The 17,345-nt window shown below is 37.4% G+C and overlaps 1 protein-coding gene across 2 annotated transcripts; it reads left to right on the top strand.

The window, feature by feature from the left end:
* The first annotated feature begins 10,258 nt into the window (after positions 1-10,258).
* Positions 10,259-11,805, top strand: LOC145953179 (uncharacterized). 2 transcript variants are annotated; one of them, XM_083066962.1, is made up of 3 exons: positions 10,259-10,661; positions 10,724-10,790; positions 10,886-11,805. In XM_083066962.1, exons 1-3 carry the CDS (start codon positions 10,533-10,535, stop codon positions 11,038-11,040), a joined length of 351 nt encoding a protein of 116 aa, XP_082923088.1. In that variant the 5' UTR covers positions 10,259-10,532; the 3' UTR covers positions 11,041-11,805. The 2 variants fall into 2 exon arrangements, 1 of the variants encoding a protein (XP_082923088.1); XR_014430732.1 differs by lacking the exon at positions 10,886-11,805 and having other exon boundaries at positions 10,259-10,650; positions 10,724-10,875.
* The last annotated feature ends 5,540 nt before the right edge of the window (positions 11,806-17,345 follow it).

Here is a 17,345-nt window from a genome sequence, read left to right as displayed (position 1 = left end):
GTGTAGAGTCTACTTTTCCTTATGAAGGGGAGCTCTTAATGATTAGGAGACTCCTCAACAATCAACCTAGTGATACTCTATCACAAAGGGAGAACATCTTTCACACTAGATGCAGAGTTTCAAACAATGCATGTTCTCTCATTGTTGATAGTGGTTCATGGTGCAACTGTTGTAGCACTAGGCTGATTGAAAAGTTGGGATTAACTACTATTCCCCATCCTAAACCTTATCAACTCCATTGGATTAATGAGGATGGTGACCTAGCAGTTAACCAACAAGTAAAGGTCAAGCTTTCTATTGGGAACTATGAAGATGAGGTGCTATGTGATGTAGTACCAATGGAAGCTTGTCATATCTTATTAGGAAGGCCATGACAATTTGATAAGAAAACCATGCATAATGGCCTTACTAACGAGATTACCTTTACACATAAAGAAAAGAAATTTGTGCTTCATCCTCTTACTCCTCAACAGGTGGTTGAGGATCAAGCACAAATGAAACTCAAAAGAGATAGAGAAAAAAGATTTAAAAAAAAGAGGAAAAAAGAGAAAAAAAAAGTCCGTGAAAACTAAGGATAGAGAGGAATCTAGGGAGAAAGGAGTTCCCTCCCTAGAGGTTGTTACTCAAGAGAATGCAATTTCCAAACAAACCCTCTTGATTCAACAACCCTCTTATATCCTTCTCTGTAAAGGAACTTTTTCTTGCACTGCCACATCTAGTGGACATGAGACTTTACCTAAGGGGGTCAAAATTCTTTTAAAGGAATTTGATGATCTATTTCCTCCCGAGGGTCCAATGGGCCTTCCTTCTTCTAGAGGAATAGAACATCAAATTGATTTGGTGCCTGGGGCTAGCCTACCTAATAGGCCTGCATATAGGACCAACCCCCAAGAAACAAAAGAAATAGAGTCTCAAGTCCAAGAGTTGTTGGAGAAGGGCTGGGTTCGAAAGAGCTTAAGTCCTTGTGTTGTTCCAGTGTTGTTGGTTCCAAAGAAGGATGGCAAGTGGAGAATGTGTTGTGATAGTAGAGCCATCAACATCACTGTGAAGTATAGACATCCCATCCCTAGGCTTGATGACATGTTAGATGAGCTTCATGGAGCCATCAAATTTTCTAAAGTTGATCTTAAGAGCGGATACAATCAAATTAGAATAAAAGAAGGAGATGAATGGAAAACCGCTTTCAAGACCAAGTTTGGACTATATGAGTGGTTAGTGATGCCCTTTGGGCTCACCAATGCTCCTAGGACATTCATGCGTCTCATGAATCATGTCCTTAGGGATTGTATAGGTAGATTTGTAGTAGTTTATTTTGATGATATTCTCATATATAGTAGGAGCTTAAGTGATCACATAGGACACTTAAGGCAAGTTTTTGATATTCTTAGGAAAAATCAACTTTTTGGAAATTTAGAAAAATGTACCTTTTGTGTAGATAGTGTTGTTTTCCTAGGGTTTATAATTAGCAAAAAAGGGGTTCATGTGGACCCCGAGAAAATCAAGGCCATCCAAGAATGGCCCACTCCTAAAAGTGTTGGAGATATTAGGAGCTTCCATGGTTTGGCAAGCTTCTATAGGAGGTTTGTTCCTAATTTCTCCACACTAGCCTCCCCATTAAATGACCTAGTCAAGAAAAATGTGGAATTTATATGGGGAGAGAAACAAGAAAATGCCTTCACAACTTTGAAGCATAAGCTTACCCATGCACCACTTCTAGCTCTACCAGATTTTTCAAAAAAATTTGAGTTAGAATGTGATGCCTCTGGAGTTGGCATAGGGGCGGTTTTGTTACAGGGTGGGCACCCTATTGCATATTTCAGTGAAAAACTCAAAGGTGCCTCCCTTAACTATCCTACCTATGACAAAGAGTTCTATGCTTTGGTTAGGGCCCTTCAAACTTGGGAACACTACCTTATTCTGATGGAACTAGGTGAGGAAGATTGGTGTTCCTCAACTCTTCCATGCTTAGGACCGTTTGCACTTGAGGTAGACACTTGAAGAATCTCTGAATCCTCCTTTGAAGAAGCTCCAATGGAGGTGAAGCCAAGAATGAGGTTCGGTTACTTCAAGCTTGAGGTAGAAGCTTGATGAACCAAGGCAAGGTTTGAAGGAACCTTGAAGGAAACCTAAGAGAGGAAATCTCCACGGTTTTTATGACTCTTGAGTTGAGAGGAAAATCTGATTTCATTCTCAAAATATGTTCAAAAGTGTTTTACAATCAAAGAATTACAAGTTTATAGGAGTAGGAAACTTAGAGAGCAAGCTAGTCTTGACCATGGTTCACTAGGAACCATGGTTGAGTCTAGATAAACCGTCCAAGGTCAAGAGGCTTGGAGAGCAAGCTTCTCACTTGGCTTGCTTGGTAAGCTAGCCAAGGAGAAGCTTGTGCTTCAAGCTTCCAAGCTTAAGAAACTCCATGAATTTTGTCCAAGTGTGAACACAAGTGTTCACACAAGTGTGAACACACTTCTAAGGTGGGTGGCTTCTTGGAATTAATTTACTCCTTTTGATTTGAAAATGGTTAATTTGGTTTAGTTAGGTTCATTCAATGGGAATGGAACCTAGCTAAATCAAATCTATGAAAAATTAGGAGTAAAATGAGTCCAATATGAAAAATTTAGCCTAGGACCACCTTTGGCTAAATTGCTAGGAGCACTCTCTAGCTTACTAAGGACACTCTCTAATTTGCTAATGCCACTCCTACTAGAAAACTAAGAAAAGAATGTATTTCTAGGTTAGGTTAAATGGAGTCAAAGTGTCCAAGTAACCTACCCTAGAATCAATATACAATAGCTACTAAAAAGGGAAATAAAGTGCCTTACAAATACAAAGGCAAAAATAACCTATACAAAAGAAACTATGTACAAGATATTTACAACATATGAAAAAGGTCTTCAAAATCATCCCATTCCTCTTGGTTCTTTTAATGTATCTCCTCTTGGATTCCTTGGCCTTGGCCATAGTCTATCATCCCCTCCCTCTTGAAAAGGATTTGACCTCAAATCTCGAGGGTCTTCATGATAATCATCCACACCTACAAATATATAATACCATTCATTAGAGGTGATATTGTCAATCAATAAATGTGAAAGGTATATCCTAAGAGGAATCCTTTCATAGAACCTAAAGAAATTGATGATACTAGACCTTCTAAAATAATGAATAGGATTCTCTCCTAAACATAGTCTAGGTATATTACTAAACCCTAAGAAAGTGCTAAAACTAAGACTATAACACACTAAAGACTTAATCCTAAAAACTAGAACATCTTGCCTAAAGTACCCTATGTGGTAACCTAGGCATTTCCTAGAAAATAAGGAAAATACTACTAAGAAATTTCCTAAACAATTTTGGATTATATTATTTGTTGGATAGTTATGAAAAGAATTTGTCACAAGGAACCTTGAAGGTTCAGATGTTATATCCAACAAATAATATATTCCATAAATTGGGTGCATTACTGACACAACTAAAGTAGGAAAAGTCCTACACAAACGAAGGCTATCTACCTTGGGCACCACCAAGGAAGTAGCATGAGAAGTGGAACTAAGTGAAGTCCACTTCTCCTTCACCAAATCTTGAAGTTGAGACTCTTTTTCTTTAAAAATAATGGATTTATGAATCTCCTCCTCAAGACTAGTGGCAGAATGAGGGCAAGAGTTAAGATCTTTATGAATAAAGAGAATTTTTTTCATAGGATTTTTAGTACTAAAACAATTCTCTTTAATCACAAATCCTTTAGAGGATATTTCTTCCTCTTTACTCTTCCCTGCACAAAGCTCTTTCTTTTTTTCTATTTCTTCTTTTGTTTTGATTTTCATTTTTCTTCTTCTTTTGTGTTTTCTCATGTCTTCTTTCAATTTTTCTTCTTCTTGTTTAAGAATTCTCAACTTCTCATCTAGGATAGCAAGTTTAGCCTCTCTTTCAATTTTCTCCTTCTCTTTTTGAAAGGCCTCTTGCTTCTTCCATAGTTTAAGTGATTTTAGCTCTTTTGTTAAGTAAGAAATGCTTTTAGGAGAGCTATCACTTCCACTATAGTTGGATTGTTGAGACATTTTAAACAACAAGATTTTTTTTTCTCTTCACACAAAAATAGATTTTAAGAAAATAATATTTTTGAAGTGCTTAGACTTGGCACTTAGAGGTCTAAGAGTACAAATTGAACTATGGAGGGAGGTGAGCTACTATCGAGCCACTTAATAACCAAGCCTCTTCAAGTAAAAATCTCTAAACCCCTTTGTACTTTGCCTTGCACAAAATGTTTTCACAAAGTTCTTTTCAAAAGAAAAATAACAAGCAAGTGCCTAATGTGTACAATTAAGCAATGCAATCAAGACTTTGGAAACATAAATTTCTTGAAAACATAAATTGCTTAAAACATAAATGGCAGAAAACATAAATTGCTTGAAAACTTAAATGACTGAAAACATAAACTAGACGTTGAAAGCAAGTAAACCTAAGTGAGAGCTTGAAAGGTACCAAAGACCTTCAAGGACCACTCTCACAAGTACTACACGTGATTAGCTATAAGAGTTCTTAAGGAGAGATGGAGATACACCAAAGGCACTCCAAGACACTCCTTAACAAAGGCCTTGTACAAAAATTTAGAAAGCAAAATTACAAAGAAAATGAAATTCACTTTTTTCTTCAAATGAAATGCAAATTCACACTCTAAATGAAATGTAAATTCAAACTCAAATGAAATTAGTGGCTGCACCTAATTTTAAGAAAAACAAATTAGCCACTAATTAGAAGCAAATGTTAGTCACGGATTTTGTAAGGAGAAGTAGGTTTTAGAATCAAAAATTTCCGTCACTAAAATTTGTTCTAAATTTTCACAAAAAAATTTCACAATTAGCTTTGTTCTTTCTTGCTCCAATTCAGCCACCAACTGCAGCCTCACAAAGGTGTTTCACTCCTTTTTTTAGAAGTAACCTTGAGGTTAGTCACTTCTAGGTGTATTCAAGAACCTTGCCACCAAGAGAGAACAAACTCCCTAAGCAACCACCAAAGCCTTCAAGTAGATATCCCTTGCCTTGGCCTCCTACACCTTTTAAGAAGCACTCAAACACCTTCAAGACTAGAATATTAGTGCTAAAACTGAAAATGAACAATTTAGAATGGCTACACCAAGTGGTAGAAGAAAATGAGACAAGACTAGAAAGAGTTCCACAAATTGACAAGCAAAAATTAAGGCAAATTTGGAAGCTAGCACACACAAGAGTATCCTAGGAAAGGCACTAGAATGGATTACAAAATTAAAAGCTAAGATTATGAACAAAAACAAGACACAAATAGGTGGCTGGACCAACTAAAAATGTAAGCAAAAATTCATCAAAACCGAGAGCAATTTTAAGCAAAATTTTCACTCCTTTTGGCTTTTTCTTTTGCTTTTTCTTTCTTTTCTTTTTAGTAAAATATTTTTCTCTTATTTTTCTTTCAATGTTCAGGAGTTTTAAATGCCTTTTGATCACTTAGGAGTCTCGGTTTTAAGGTAGAAAAACTGCAGCAAAATTGGACACAAAACAAGAGGTGTTCACATGCAATTTTCAACTAGTGCTACACAATTTTGTACTATTTTTTTGTCAAATTTTTAAGCACTCTTTCTCTTGTTTTTCTAATGCATTTAAGACACTCACACCTCTGTTTTGGTTCTGTTTTAATGTTCAAAAATTTCAATAAGTTTCAGCCACTCAACAAGACACAAGAAACCTAATAGGAGTAGTGTTTAACAATTTTTTTTTTGACAAACTTTTAACAAGACATAATAGAAACCTAACTCTAAGAAATTTGCTAGGACTAATAGCAAATTAAGAACTCAATCATGTAAAACAAAAGCACATATGGTGAGGTACAGATTCAATAAGAAAAAATACACAAAAATTTCGGACTCAATCAACACAACACAAAAACTAGGTCAAAACAAGCTAGTCTAGGAATCAATGACATTCAAAGGACTACACATGACTCTAGACAAAACATATGATTCAAAAACAAAATCTAACTCAAAGTATGTTGTCCAATCACGGACACATGTGAATGAATGGAGAAGACTCAAACAAATACAAAAATGCACAAGTTCAAGAGTACCTAAAAGCACAAAACCCAAAATGATTCATAAGAATAGGAACAAGCAAACATGAATCATTTACTTCATACTTGACATATAGGATCCATCAAAAATTGTATTAGAACTAGATCCATGCAGCAACACAAAGAGACATGTAAAAGGAGGAAGATACAACATGGATTCAAGAACAAAAAGTTAGAAACAAAAACCTCAAGAGCACTAGGCTCTAGATACCAAAAATGATGGAACTAGGTGAGGAAGATTGGTGTTCCTCAACTCTTCCATGCTTAGGACCGTTTGCACTTGAGGTAGACACTTGAAGAATCTCTGAATCCTCCTTTGAAGAAGCTCCAATGGAGGTGAAGCCAAGAATGAGGTTCGGTTACTTCAAGCTTGAGGTAGAAGCTTGATGAACCAAGGCAAGGTTTGAAGGAACCTTGAAGGAAACCTAAGAGAGGAAATCTCCACGGTTTTTATGACTCTTGAGTTGAGAGGAAAATCTGATTTCATTCTCAAAATATGTTCAAAAGTGTTTTACAATCAAAGAATTACAAGTTTATAGGAGTAGGAAACTTAGAGAGCAAGCTAGTCTTGACCATGGTTCACTAGGAACCATGGTTGAGTCTAGATAAACCGTCCAAGGTCAAGAGGCTTGGAGAGCAAGCTTCTCACTTGGCTTGCTTGGTAAGCTAGCCAAGGAGAAGCTTGTGCTTCAAGCTTCCAAGCTTAAGAAACTCCATGAATTTTGTCCAAGTGTGAACACAAGTGTGAACACACTTCTAAGGTGGGTGGCTTCTTGGAATTAATTTACTCCTTTTGATTTGAAAATGGTTAATTTGGTTTAGTTAGGTTCATTCAATGGGAATGGAACCTAGCTAAATCAAATCTATGAAAAATTAGGAGTAAAATGAGTCCAATATGAAAAATTTAGCCTAGGACCACCTTTGGCTAAATTGCTAGGAGCACTCTCTAGCTTACTAAGGACACTCTCTAATTTGCTAATGCCACTCCTACTAGAAAACTAAGAAAAGAATGTATTTCTAGGTTAGGTTAAATGGAGTCAAAGTGTCCAAGTAACCTACCCTAGAATCAATATACAATAGCTACTAAAAAGGGAAATAAAGTGCCTTACAAATACAAAGGCAAAAATAACCTATACAAAAGAAACTATGTACAAGATATTTACAACATATGAAAAAGGTCTTCAAAATCATCCCATTCCTCTTGGTTCTTTTAATGTATCTCCTCTTGGATTCCTTGGCCTTGGCCATAGTCTATCATATTCCCAAAGAGTTTGTTATTCATAGTGACCATGAGTCACTTAAATATTTGAGGGGCCAAGGCAAACTAAATAAAAGGCATGCTAAGTGGGTAGAGTTCTTAGAACAATTCCCATATGTGATTAAATACAAGAAAGGGAAAAATAATGTTGTGGCTGATGCCCTTTCTAGGAGACACACTTTGTTAGTCTCCCTTGGATCTCAAATCTTGGGATTTAATCACATTAAGGAGTTGTATACTAATGATCTCGAGTTTAAAGAAAATTATACCCAATGTTTAGCAAAGCCTCAAGGAGGTTTCTATATTTCTGAGGGGTACTTATATAAAGAAGGAAGAATTTGTATACCCCAAGGATCTATAAGAAAACTCCTTGTTAAAGAAAGTCATGAGGGTGGTCTCATGGGGCACTTTGGAGTTGAAAAGACTCTAAGCTTTTTAAAAGAAAAATTCTTTTGGCCCCACATGAGAAGGGATGTTGAGAGGTTTTGCTCTAGATGTATAGCTTGTTTACAAGCAAAGTCTAAAGTAATGCCTCATGGCATCTATACACCCTTACCTGTTGCTAACTCTCCATGGGTTGATATCAGTATGGACTTTATTTTGGGCTTGCCCAAGACCTAGAGAGGCATGGATTCGATTTTTGTGGTAGTGGAATTATTTAGTAAAATGGCCCACTTTATACCCTGCCACAAAATAGATGATGCAAGCAACATAGCAAGACTCTTCTTCAAGGAAGTGGTTAGACTTCATGGTCTACCCAAAACCATTGTTTCAGATAGGGATACTAAGTTCCTTAGCCATTTCCGGAAAACTCTTTGGAGTAGGCTAGGAACTAAATTACTTTTCTCTACTACTTGTCACCCACAAACTGATGGGCAAACAGAAGTAGTCAATAGATCCCTATCTACAATGTTAAGGGCAGTCCTTAAGGGTAACCATAAGTCTTGGGATGAGTACTTGCCCCACATTGAATTTGCTTACAACAGGGTAGTCCATAAGACTACCAAAATCTCACCTTTTGAGGTTATATATGGTTTTAACCCTCTTACTCCTTTGGACCTAGTACCCCTACCAGACTCTTCTCATTATTTTCATAAAGAAGGGGTATCTAGGGCTGAATTTGTTAAGAAATTACATGAGAAGGTTAAATCTCATATACAACAACAAAATGAGTGAACTGCTTTAGATAGAAGCAAGGGAAAGAAAATCCTCATTTTTGAGGAAGGGGATTGGGTTTGGCTTCACTTGAGAAAGGAAAGGTTTCCTTCTCAAAGGAAGTCTAAACTCAACCCAAGAGGAGATGGTCCCTTCCAAGTCCTCCAAAGAATTAATGATAATGCTTACAGGTTATATCTTCCCAGTGATTATGGAGTGAGTAATACTTTTAATGTGAGTGATCTTATTCCCTTTGCAGGTTATGATGAGGAAGATGAGCCTACAGATTTGAGGACAAATCCTTCTCAAGAAGGAGGGGATGATAGACCATGGGCTAAGGGTCCAGTGACCAGAGCTATGGCTAGGAGGATACAGGAAGAGCTGGATCTTGAGAAGACTAGTGGGCTTGTCAGGCCCAAGATAATCTTCACTTTGAATGCTCTATCATGAAGAAAAGGCCTTAGTTCTATTTGTTTATATTGTACAGTTTATGCATAGTTTTTTGTATAGGTTATTTTTGCCTTTGTATTGTGAGGCACTTTAGTTGCTTTTTCCTAGTGATTGTATATTGTTTTTAAGGTAGGTTACTTGGAGAGTTTAGCTCCATTTGACCTCCCTAGTTGATACTTTCATTTTGTATTTTTTCAGTAGGGAAAAGGGGGGTGACATTTAGCAATGCTTGAGGGTGTGCTTAGAAATTGGGCGTGAGTTGGGCCTAGGCAAAATTCAGCATATTGGACTCATTTTGCTCCTAATTTTTCATAGATTTGATTTAGCTAGGTCTCATCATCATATGATGAACCTAACTAAACTAAATCAAAGATTTTCAAATTAATTCATGGAGCATTTTTTGTTCAAGGTCGCCTAGCTCATCCTTTCCTCTTTGGCCGAATTTCTTAAGTGTTCCTTCTTGAGTTTTGAAGCTTGTCTTGCAAGCTTCTAAACTCAAGTAAGGTTAGCTCACCTTACCATGGTTCTTAAGTGAACCATGGTCAAGGTTAGCTTCTCCTACAAGCTAGCTAAACCGTAGGAGTTAAGTGAACCTTACCATGGTTCCTATTGAACCATGGTTAAGGTTAGCTTCTCTTACAAGCAACCTCCACCCTATATATTTGTTTTCCCTTCATTTGTAATCACTTTTGACATTTTGAGAGCTCATTGGAAGTTTCTACAAACTATTGTGAATTAGTTGTTTGAGTTTATGCAAGAGACTCATCCTGGAGTTCAGGTTATGTTTTCTTCCTATGTTTTTTGTCCTTCCTTTTCTTATATCATAATCTTTGTTTATGTGTGTGTGCGTGTGCCTCTGTTTGTGTGCTCTGCGTGCTCATTTCTTTGTGCTTTGTGTCTGTACTCTGTGCTGTGTGTCTTTGTTTGCCTTTGAGTCCTTGTGTGCATGTTGTGTTTTGTATGTGTTTCTATGTGCGTGTATCTATCTTTTTTGTGTTCACAGGTGGCAGCCCTTCAGTTTGGGAACATTACTAATATTCTTTAGGCATATTCATATGGTTCAAGTGAGGAACAAGTAAGTCTTTGTATGATGGCAAAAATGAATCCTAACATACTCATATCATGTTTATGTGGCAGGAAACTTGCGATTTATTAAATCGCTGTGAAATCACAACGGGAAAAGATAACAAAGTTGTTATTGCACGTAATATCATGTAAGGGGTGTTTTTGTATTGATTTGCTCGATGTTAAATGATGTAATACCTCTGTTGAATAATATGCCACTGCTTCTGTTGCCAGCTATGTTGTGGGACACTATCCTCGGTTTTGAAGAGCTCATTGGAAGTTTCTACAAACTGTTGTGAATTAGTTGTTTGAGTTTATGCATTAGACTCAACCTGGAAATTAGGTTATGTTTTCTTCCTATGTTTTCTGTCCTTCCTTTTCTTATATCATAATCTTTGTTTATGTGTGTGAGCGTGTGCCTCTGTTTGTGTGCTCTGCGTGCTCATTTCTTTGTGCTTTGTGTCTGTACTCTGTGTTGTGTGTCTTTGTTTGCCTTTGAGTCCTTGTGTGCATGTTGTGTTTTGTATGTGTTTCTATGTGCGTGTATCTGTCTTTTTTGTGTTCACAGGTGGCAGCCCTTCAGTTTGGGAACACTACTAATATTCTTGAGGCATATTCATATGGTTCAAGTGAGGAACAAGTAAGTCTTTGTATGATGGCAAAACTGAATCCTAACATACTCACATCATGTTTATGTGGTAGGAAATTTGCGATGTATTAAATCGCTGTGAAATCACATCGGGAAAAGATAACAAAGTTGTTATTGCACGTAATATCATGTAAGGGGTGTTTTTGTATTGATTTGCTCGATGTTAAATGATGTAATACCTCGGTTGAATAATATGTCATTGCTTCTGTTGGCAGGTATGTTGTGGGACACTATCCTCGATGATAGACCATGGGCCAAGGGTCCAGTGACCAGAGCTATGGCTAGGAGGATACAGGAAGAGCTGGATCTTGAGAAGACTAGTGGGCTTGTCAGGCCCAAGATAATCTTCACTTGGAATGCTCTATCATGAAGAAAAGGCCTTAGTTCTATTTGTTTATATTGTACAGTTTATGCATAGTTTTTTGTATAGGTTATTTTTGCCTTTGTATTGTGAGGCACTTTAGTTGCTTTTTCCTAGTGATTGTATATTGTTTTTAAGGTAGGTTACTTGGAGAGTTTAGCTCCATTTAACCTCCCTAGTTGATACTTTCATTTTGTATTTTTTCAGTAGGGCAAAGGGGGTGACATTTAGCAATGCTTGAGGGTGTGCTTAGAAATTGGGCCTGAGTTGGGCCTAGGCAAAATTTTGCATATTGGACTCATTTTGCTCCTAATTTTTCGTAGATTTGATTTAGCTAGGTCTCATCATCATATGATGAACCTAACTAAACCAAATCAAAGATTTTCAAATTAATTCATGGAGCATTTTTTGTTCAAGGCCGCCTAGCTCATCCTTTCCTCTTTGGCCGAATTTCTTAAGTGTTCCTTCTTGAGTTTTGAAGCTTGTCTTGCAAGCTTCTAAACTCAAGTAAGGTTAGCTCACCTTACCATGGTTCTTAAGTGAACCATGGTCAAGGTTAGCTTCTCCTACAAGCTAGCTAAACCGTAGGAGTTAAGTGAACCTTACCATGGTTCCTATTGTGAATTAGTTGTTTGAGTTTATGCAAGAGACTCATCCTGGAGTTCAGGTTATGTTTTCTTCCTATGTTTTTTGTCCTTCCTTTTCTTATATCATAATCTTTGTTTATGTGTGTGTGCGTGTGCCTCTGTTTGTGTGCTCTGCGTACTCATTTCTTTGTGCTTTGTGTTTGTACTCTGTGCTGTGTGTCTTTGTTTGCCTTTGAGTCCTTGTGTGCATGTTGTGTTTTGTATGTGTTTCTATGTGCGTGTATCTGTCTTTTTTGTGTTCACAGGTGGCAGCCCTTCAGTTTGGGAACATTACTAATATTCTTGAGGCATATTCATATGGTTCAAGTGAGGAACAAGTAAGTCTTTGTATGATGGCAAAAATGAATCCTAACATACTCATATCATGTTTATGTGGCAGGAAACTTGCGATTTATTAAATCGCTGTGAAATCACAACGGGAAAAGATAACAAAGTTGTTATTGCACGTAATATCATGTAAGGGGTGTTTTTGTATTGATTTGCTCGATGTTAAATGATGTAATACCTCTGTTGAATAATATGCCACTGCTTCTGTTGGCAGTTATGTTGTGGGACACTATCCTCGATTTTGAAGAGCTCATTGGAAGTTTCTACAAACTGTTGTGAATTAGTTGTTTGAGTTTATGCATTAGACTCAACCTGGAGTTTAGGTTATGTTTTCTTCCTATGTTTTCTGTCCTTCCTTTTCTTATATCATAATCTTTGTTTATGCGTGTGTGCGTGTGCCTCTGTTTGTGTGCTCTGCGTGCTCATTTCTTTGTGCTTTGTGTCTGTACTCTGTGTTGTGTGTCTTTGTTTGCCTTTGAGTCCTTGTGTGCATGTTGTGTTTTGTATGTGTTTCTATGTGCGTCTATCTATCTTTTTTGTGTTCACAGGTGGCAGCCCTTTAGTTTGGGAACACTACTAATATTCTTGAGGCATATTCATATGGTTCAAGTGAGGAACAAGTAAGTCTTTGTATGATGGCAAAACTGAATCCTAACATACTCACATCATGTTTATGTGGCAGGAAACTTGCGATTTATTAAGTCGTTGTGAAATCAGAACAGGAAAAGATAACAAAGTTGTTATTGCACGTAATATCATGTAAGGGTTGTTTTTGTATTGATTTGCTCGATGTTAAATGATGTAATACCTCTGTCGAATAATATGACATTTCTTCTGTTGGCAGGTATGTTGTGGGACACTATCCTCGGTTTTTAAGAGCTCATTGTAAGTTTCTACAAACTGTTGTGAATTAGTTGTTTGAGTTTATGCATGAGACTCATCCTAGAGTTCAGGTTATGTTTTCTTCCTATGTTTTTTGTCCTTCCTTTTCTTATATCATAATCTTTGTTTATGTGTGATGGAACTAGTTGAAGTAGATTGATGTTTCTTCAAGAGTTCCATGCTAAGGACCGAAATGCCTTGAGGTTTACTCCTTAAGATCTCTGAAATCTCCTTTGAAGAAACTTCAATGGAGGTGAAGTCTATGAAGAAGGTTCGGCCACTCCTTAAGCTTGTGAAGGAAGCTTTAGGAACCAAGCCAAAAGTAGAAGCACTTTGAGAGAATCCTTAGAGTGAGGGTTCTCTTCGGTTTTTGTGACTCTTGAGTGGGAGAGAAATTTAGATTATATTTCTCAAATTTGTCAAAATTGAGTACATAGGAAGTATTTACAAATATATAGAGAAAAGGTAGCTTCTAGGAGAAGCTAACCTTAACCATGGTTCACTAGGAACCATGGTAAGGTTTACTTAACTCCCTACGGTTTAGCAAGCTTACAAGGGAAGCTAACCTTGACCATGGTTCACTTAAGAACCATGGTAAGGTAAGCTTACCTTACTTGAGTTTAGAAGCTTGCAAGGCAAGCTTCAAAACTCAAGAAGAACAACTAGGAAATTCGGCCAAGGAGACTTAAGAGAGCTAGGCGGCCTTGAACACATTTTGCTCCTTGAATTAATTTGAAAAATCTTGATTTGGTTTAGTTAGGTTCATCATATGATGATGAGACCTAGCTAAATCAAATCTATGAAAAATTAGGAGCAAAATGAGTCCAATATGCAAAATTTAGCCTAGGCCCAACTCAGGCCCAATTTCTAGTCACACCTCAAGCTTTGCTAAATGTTACCCCCTTTTCCCTACTGAAAAAATATAAAATGAATGTATCATCTAGGGAGGTTAAATGGAGTTAAACTCTCCAAGTAACCTACCTTAAAATCAATATACAATCACTAGGAAAAAGCAAATAAAGTGCCTCACAATACAAAGGCAAAAATAACCTATACAAAATACTATACATGAACTGTACAATATAAACAAGTAGAACTAAGGCCTTCTCTTCATGATAGAGCATTCCAAGTGAAGATTACCTTGGGCCTAACAAGCCCATTAGTCTTCTCAAGATCCAGCTCTTCCTGTATCCTCCTAGCCATAGCTCTGGTCACTGGGCCCTTGGCCCATGGTCTATCAATGTGTGTGTGCGTGTGCCTTTGTTTGTGTGCTCTGCGTGCTCATTTCTTTGTGTTTTGTGTCAGTACTCTGTGTTGTGTGTCTTTGTTTGCCTTTGAGTCCTTGTGTGCATGTTGTGTTTTGTATGTGTTTCTATGTGTGTGTATCTGTCTTTTTTGTGTTCACAGGTGGCAGCCCTTCTGTTTGGGAACACTACTAATATTCTTGAGGCATATTGATATGGTTCAAGTGAGGAACAAGTAAGTCTTTGTATGATGGCTAAACTGAATCCTAACATACTCACATCATGTTTATGTGGCAGGAAATTTGTGTTTTATTAAATCGCTGTGAAATCACAACGGGAAAAGATAACAAAGTTGTTATTGCACGTAATATCATGTAAGGGGTGTTTTTGTATTGATTTGCTCGATGTTAAATGATGTATTACCTCTGTTGAATAATATGCCATTGCTTCTGTTGGCAGGTATGTTGTGGGACACTATCCTCGGTTTTGAAGAGCTCATTGGAAGTTTCTACAAACTGTTGTGAATTAGTTGTTTGAGTTTATGCATGAGACTCATCCTGGAGTTCAGGTTATGTTTTCTTCCTGTGTTTTATGTCCTTCCTTTTCTTATATCATAATCTTTGTTTATGTGTGTGTGTGTGTGCCTCTGTTTGTGTGCTCTGCGTGCTCATTTCTTTGTGCTTTGTGTCTGTACTCTGTGTTGTGTGTCTTTGTTTGCCTTTGAGTCCTTGTGTGCATGTTGTGTTTTGTATGTGTTTCTATGTGCGTGTATCTGTCTTTTTTGTGTTCACAGGTGGCAGCCCTTCAGTTTGGGAACACTACTAATATTCTTGAGGCATATTCATATGGTTCAAGTGAGGAACAAGTAAGTCTTTGTATGATGGCAAAACTGAATCCTAACATACTCACATCATGTTTATGTGGCAGGAAACTTGCGATTTATTAAATCGCTGTGAAATCACAACGGGAAAAGATAACAAAGTTGTTATTGCACGTAATATCATGTAAGGGGTGTTTTTTATTGATTTGCTCGATGTTAAATGATGTAATACCTCTGTTGAATAATATGTCATTGCTTCTGTTGGCAGGTATGTTGTGGGACACTATCCTCGGTTTTTAAGAGCCCATTGGAAGTTTTTACAAACTGTTGTGAATTAGTTGTTTGATTTTATGCATGAGACTCATCCTAGAGTTGAGGTTATGTTTTCTTCCTATGTTTTCTGTCCTTCCTTTTCTTATATCATAATCTTTGTTTATGTGTGTGTGTGCGTGTGCCTCTGTTTGTGTGCTCTGCGTGCTCATTTCTTTGTGTTTTGTGTCTGTACTCTGTGCTGTGTGTCTTTGTTTGCCTTTGAGTCCTTGTGTGCATGGTGTGTTTTGTATGTGTTTCTATGTGCGTGTATCTGTCTTTTTTGTGTTCACAGGTGGCAGCCCTTCAGTTTGGGAACACTACTAATATTCTTGAGGCATATTCTTATGGTTCAAGTGAGGAACAAGTAAGTCTTTGTATGATGGCAAAACTGAATCCTAACATACTCACATCATGTTTAAGTGGCAGGAAATTTGCGATTTATGAAATCTCATATGAAATCACAACGGGAAAAGATAACAAAGTTGTTATTGCACGTAATATCATGTAAGGGGTGTTTTTGTGTTGATTTTCTCGATATTAAATGATGGAATACCTCTGTTGAATAATATGCCATTGCTTCTGTTGGCAGGTATGTTGTGGGACACTATCCTCGATTTTTAAGAGCTCATTGGAAGTTTCTAGAAACTGTTGTGAATTAGTTGTTTGAGTTTATGCATGAGACTCATCCTGGAGTTCAGGTTATATTCAATTACTACTACAACACACTGAGGAGCGAACTAGAAATCGAAGGTGTAATTGAATGGCTTAGCAGCATACCAAAAGAGCAATGGACTCTTGCATGGGACAGTGGCCGACAATGGGGACACATGACTACCAACTTAGCGGAGGCAATTAATTCCAATTCTTAAAAAAATAGGAAATTTGTCAATTTTTGCAATTATCAGGTCGACTTATAAGAGATGTAATGCCTTATTCATCCAAAGAGGGAATGAAGTCAATGCTAAACTTAGGGTTGACCAACTTTATACTAAAATAATCAATAGGGCCATGAGAGATGCAGAATCAAAGGCTAATAGTCATCATGTCCTCGAATTTGATCGTCACAATACACATTTTTTGGTAAAAGAGACCATTAACCCAAGGGTAACACGACCGAATGGAAATTTCACGATTAGACTATATGACAAGTAGTGTGACTGTGGAAAATTCCAGAAGTTATACATGCCATGCTCTCATGTTGTTCTTGCATGTAAGCATGTTCACCATAATTACAAATCTTACATAGATCAAGTATACACATTACAATATGTTTCAAATGTGTATAACGAATTATTTGGTGAACTGCCCAATGAATCTTATTGGCCGGATTGTGAAGAACCGTAAATCATACTGATGTGCTTCCACTTGGATGCACATAGGAGGAACTTCAAATCTCCACGGATCCTTGGAAGAGGCGTCAAGGATTGAAGCTCCAAGGAGACTCAAGGTGGCCGAAGCTTGCGTCTAGTTAAGTTCCAAGGAAGAAAGGTGACCTAGCTCTACAAAGAGAAGCACTCAAGGAGGGTAGAGAAGGTGACCAAAGTGACTTTCGGAGGGAGAGGTTTCAAGTGAAGAAATCTCATTTAATTAATCCAAAAGTGACTACATAGCTCGGCCATAGGGAATTTATAGGATAAAATTAGGTTAAAGTGATCTTGGGTTAGCCTAAGGTTAAGTGGAACCAAGGTAAGGTTTACTTAACCTTAGGCGCCCAAAATTTGAATTCAAAATTCAAATTTTGGTGCCTAAACCCGGATCACCCATGTGCAAGTTCATTTGGCATGTGATTAAGAAGTCATTTGAGTTGCATTTCGAGTCACACCATGTGCATGTGTTGCACATGGCCGAAATGCACACCAAATGTACTTCTAATTACATGCTAATGTAACTTCACATGTAACCTTAATGACCCTAAATTCAAATGACCTCTTAAATGTAAATCCTACACTAAAAGGCCGGAAATACAAGGCCCAAGGAAAATACAAGGCACTAAGGCCCAAATCCTATACTACCCTATACTACTTGGGCTTGAGTCAAAGCCCAACAAAACAGAGTAATGGGCTTCTCTTGGGCTTGGGCCCA

Source organism: Cajanus cajan, chromosome 11 (genome assembly GCF_000230855.2).
Source record: "Cajanus cajan strain Asha chromosome 11, NIPB_CcT2T_4, whole genome shotgun sequence".
Lineage (NCBI taxonomy): Eukaryota > Viridiplantae > Streptophyta > Magnoliopsida > Fabales > Fabaceae > Cajanus > Cajanus cajan.
This window is presented reverse-complemented; position numbering and strand designations above follow the sequence as displayed.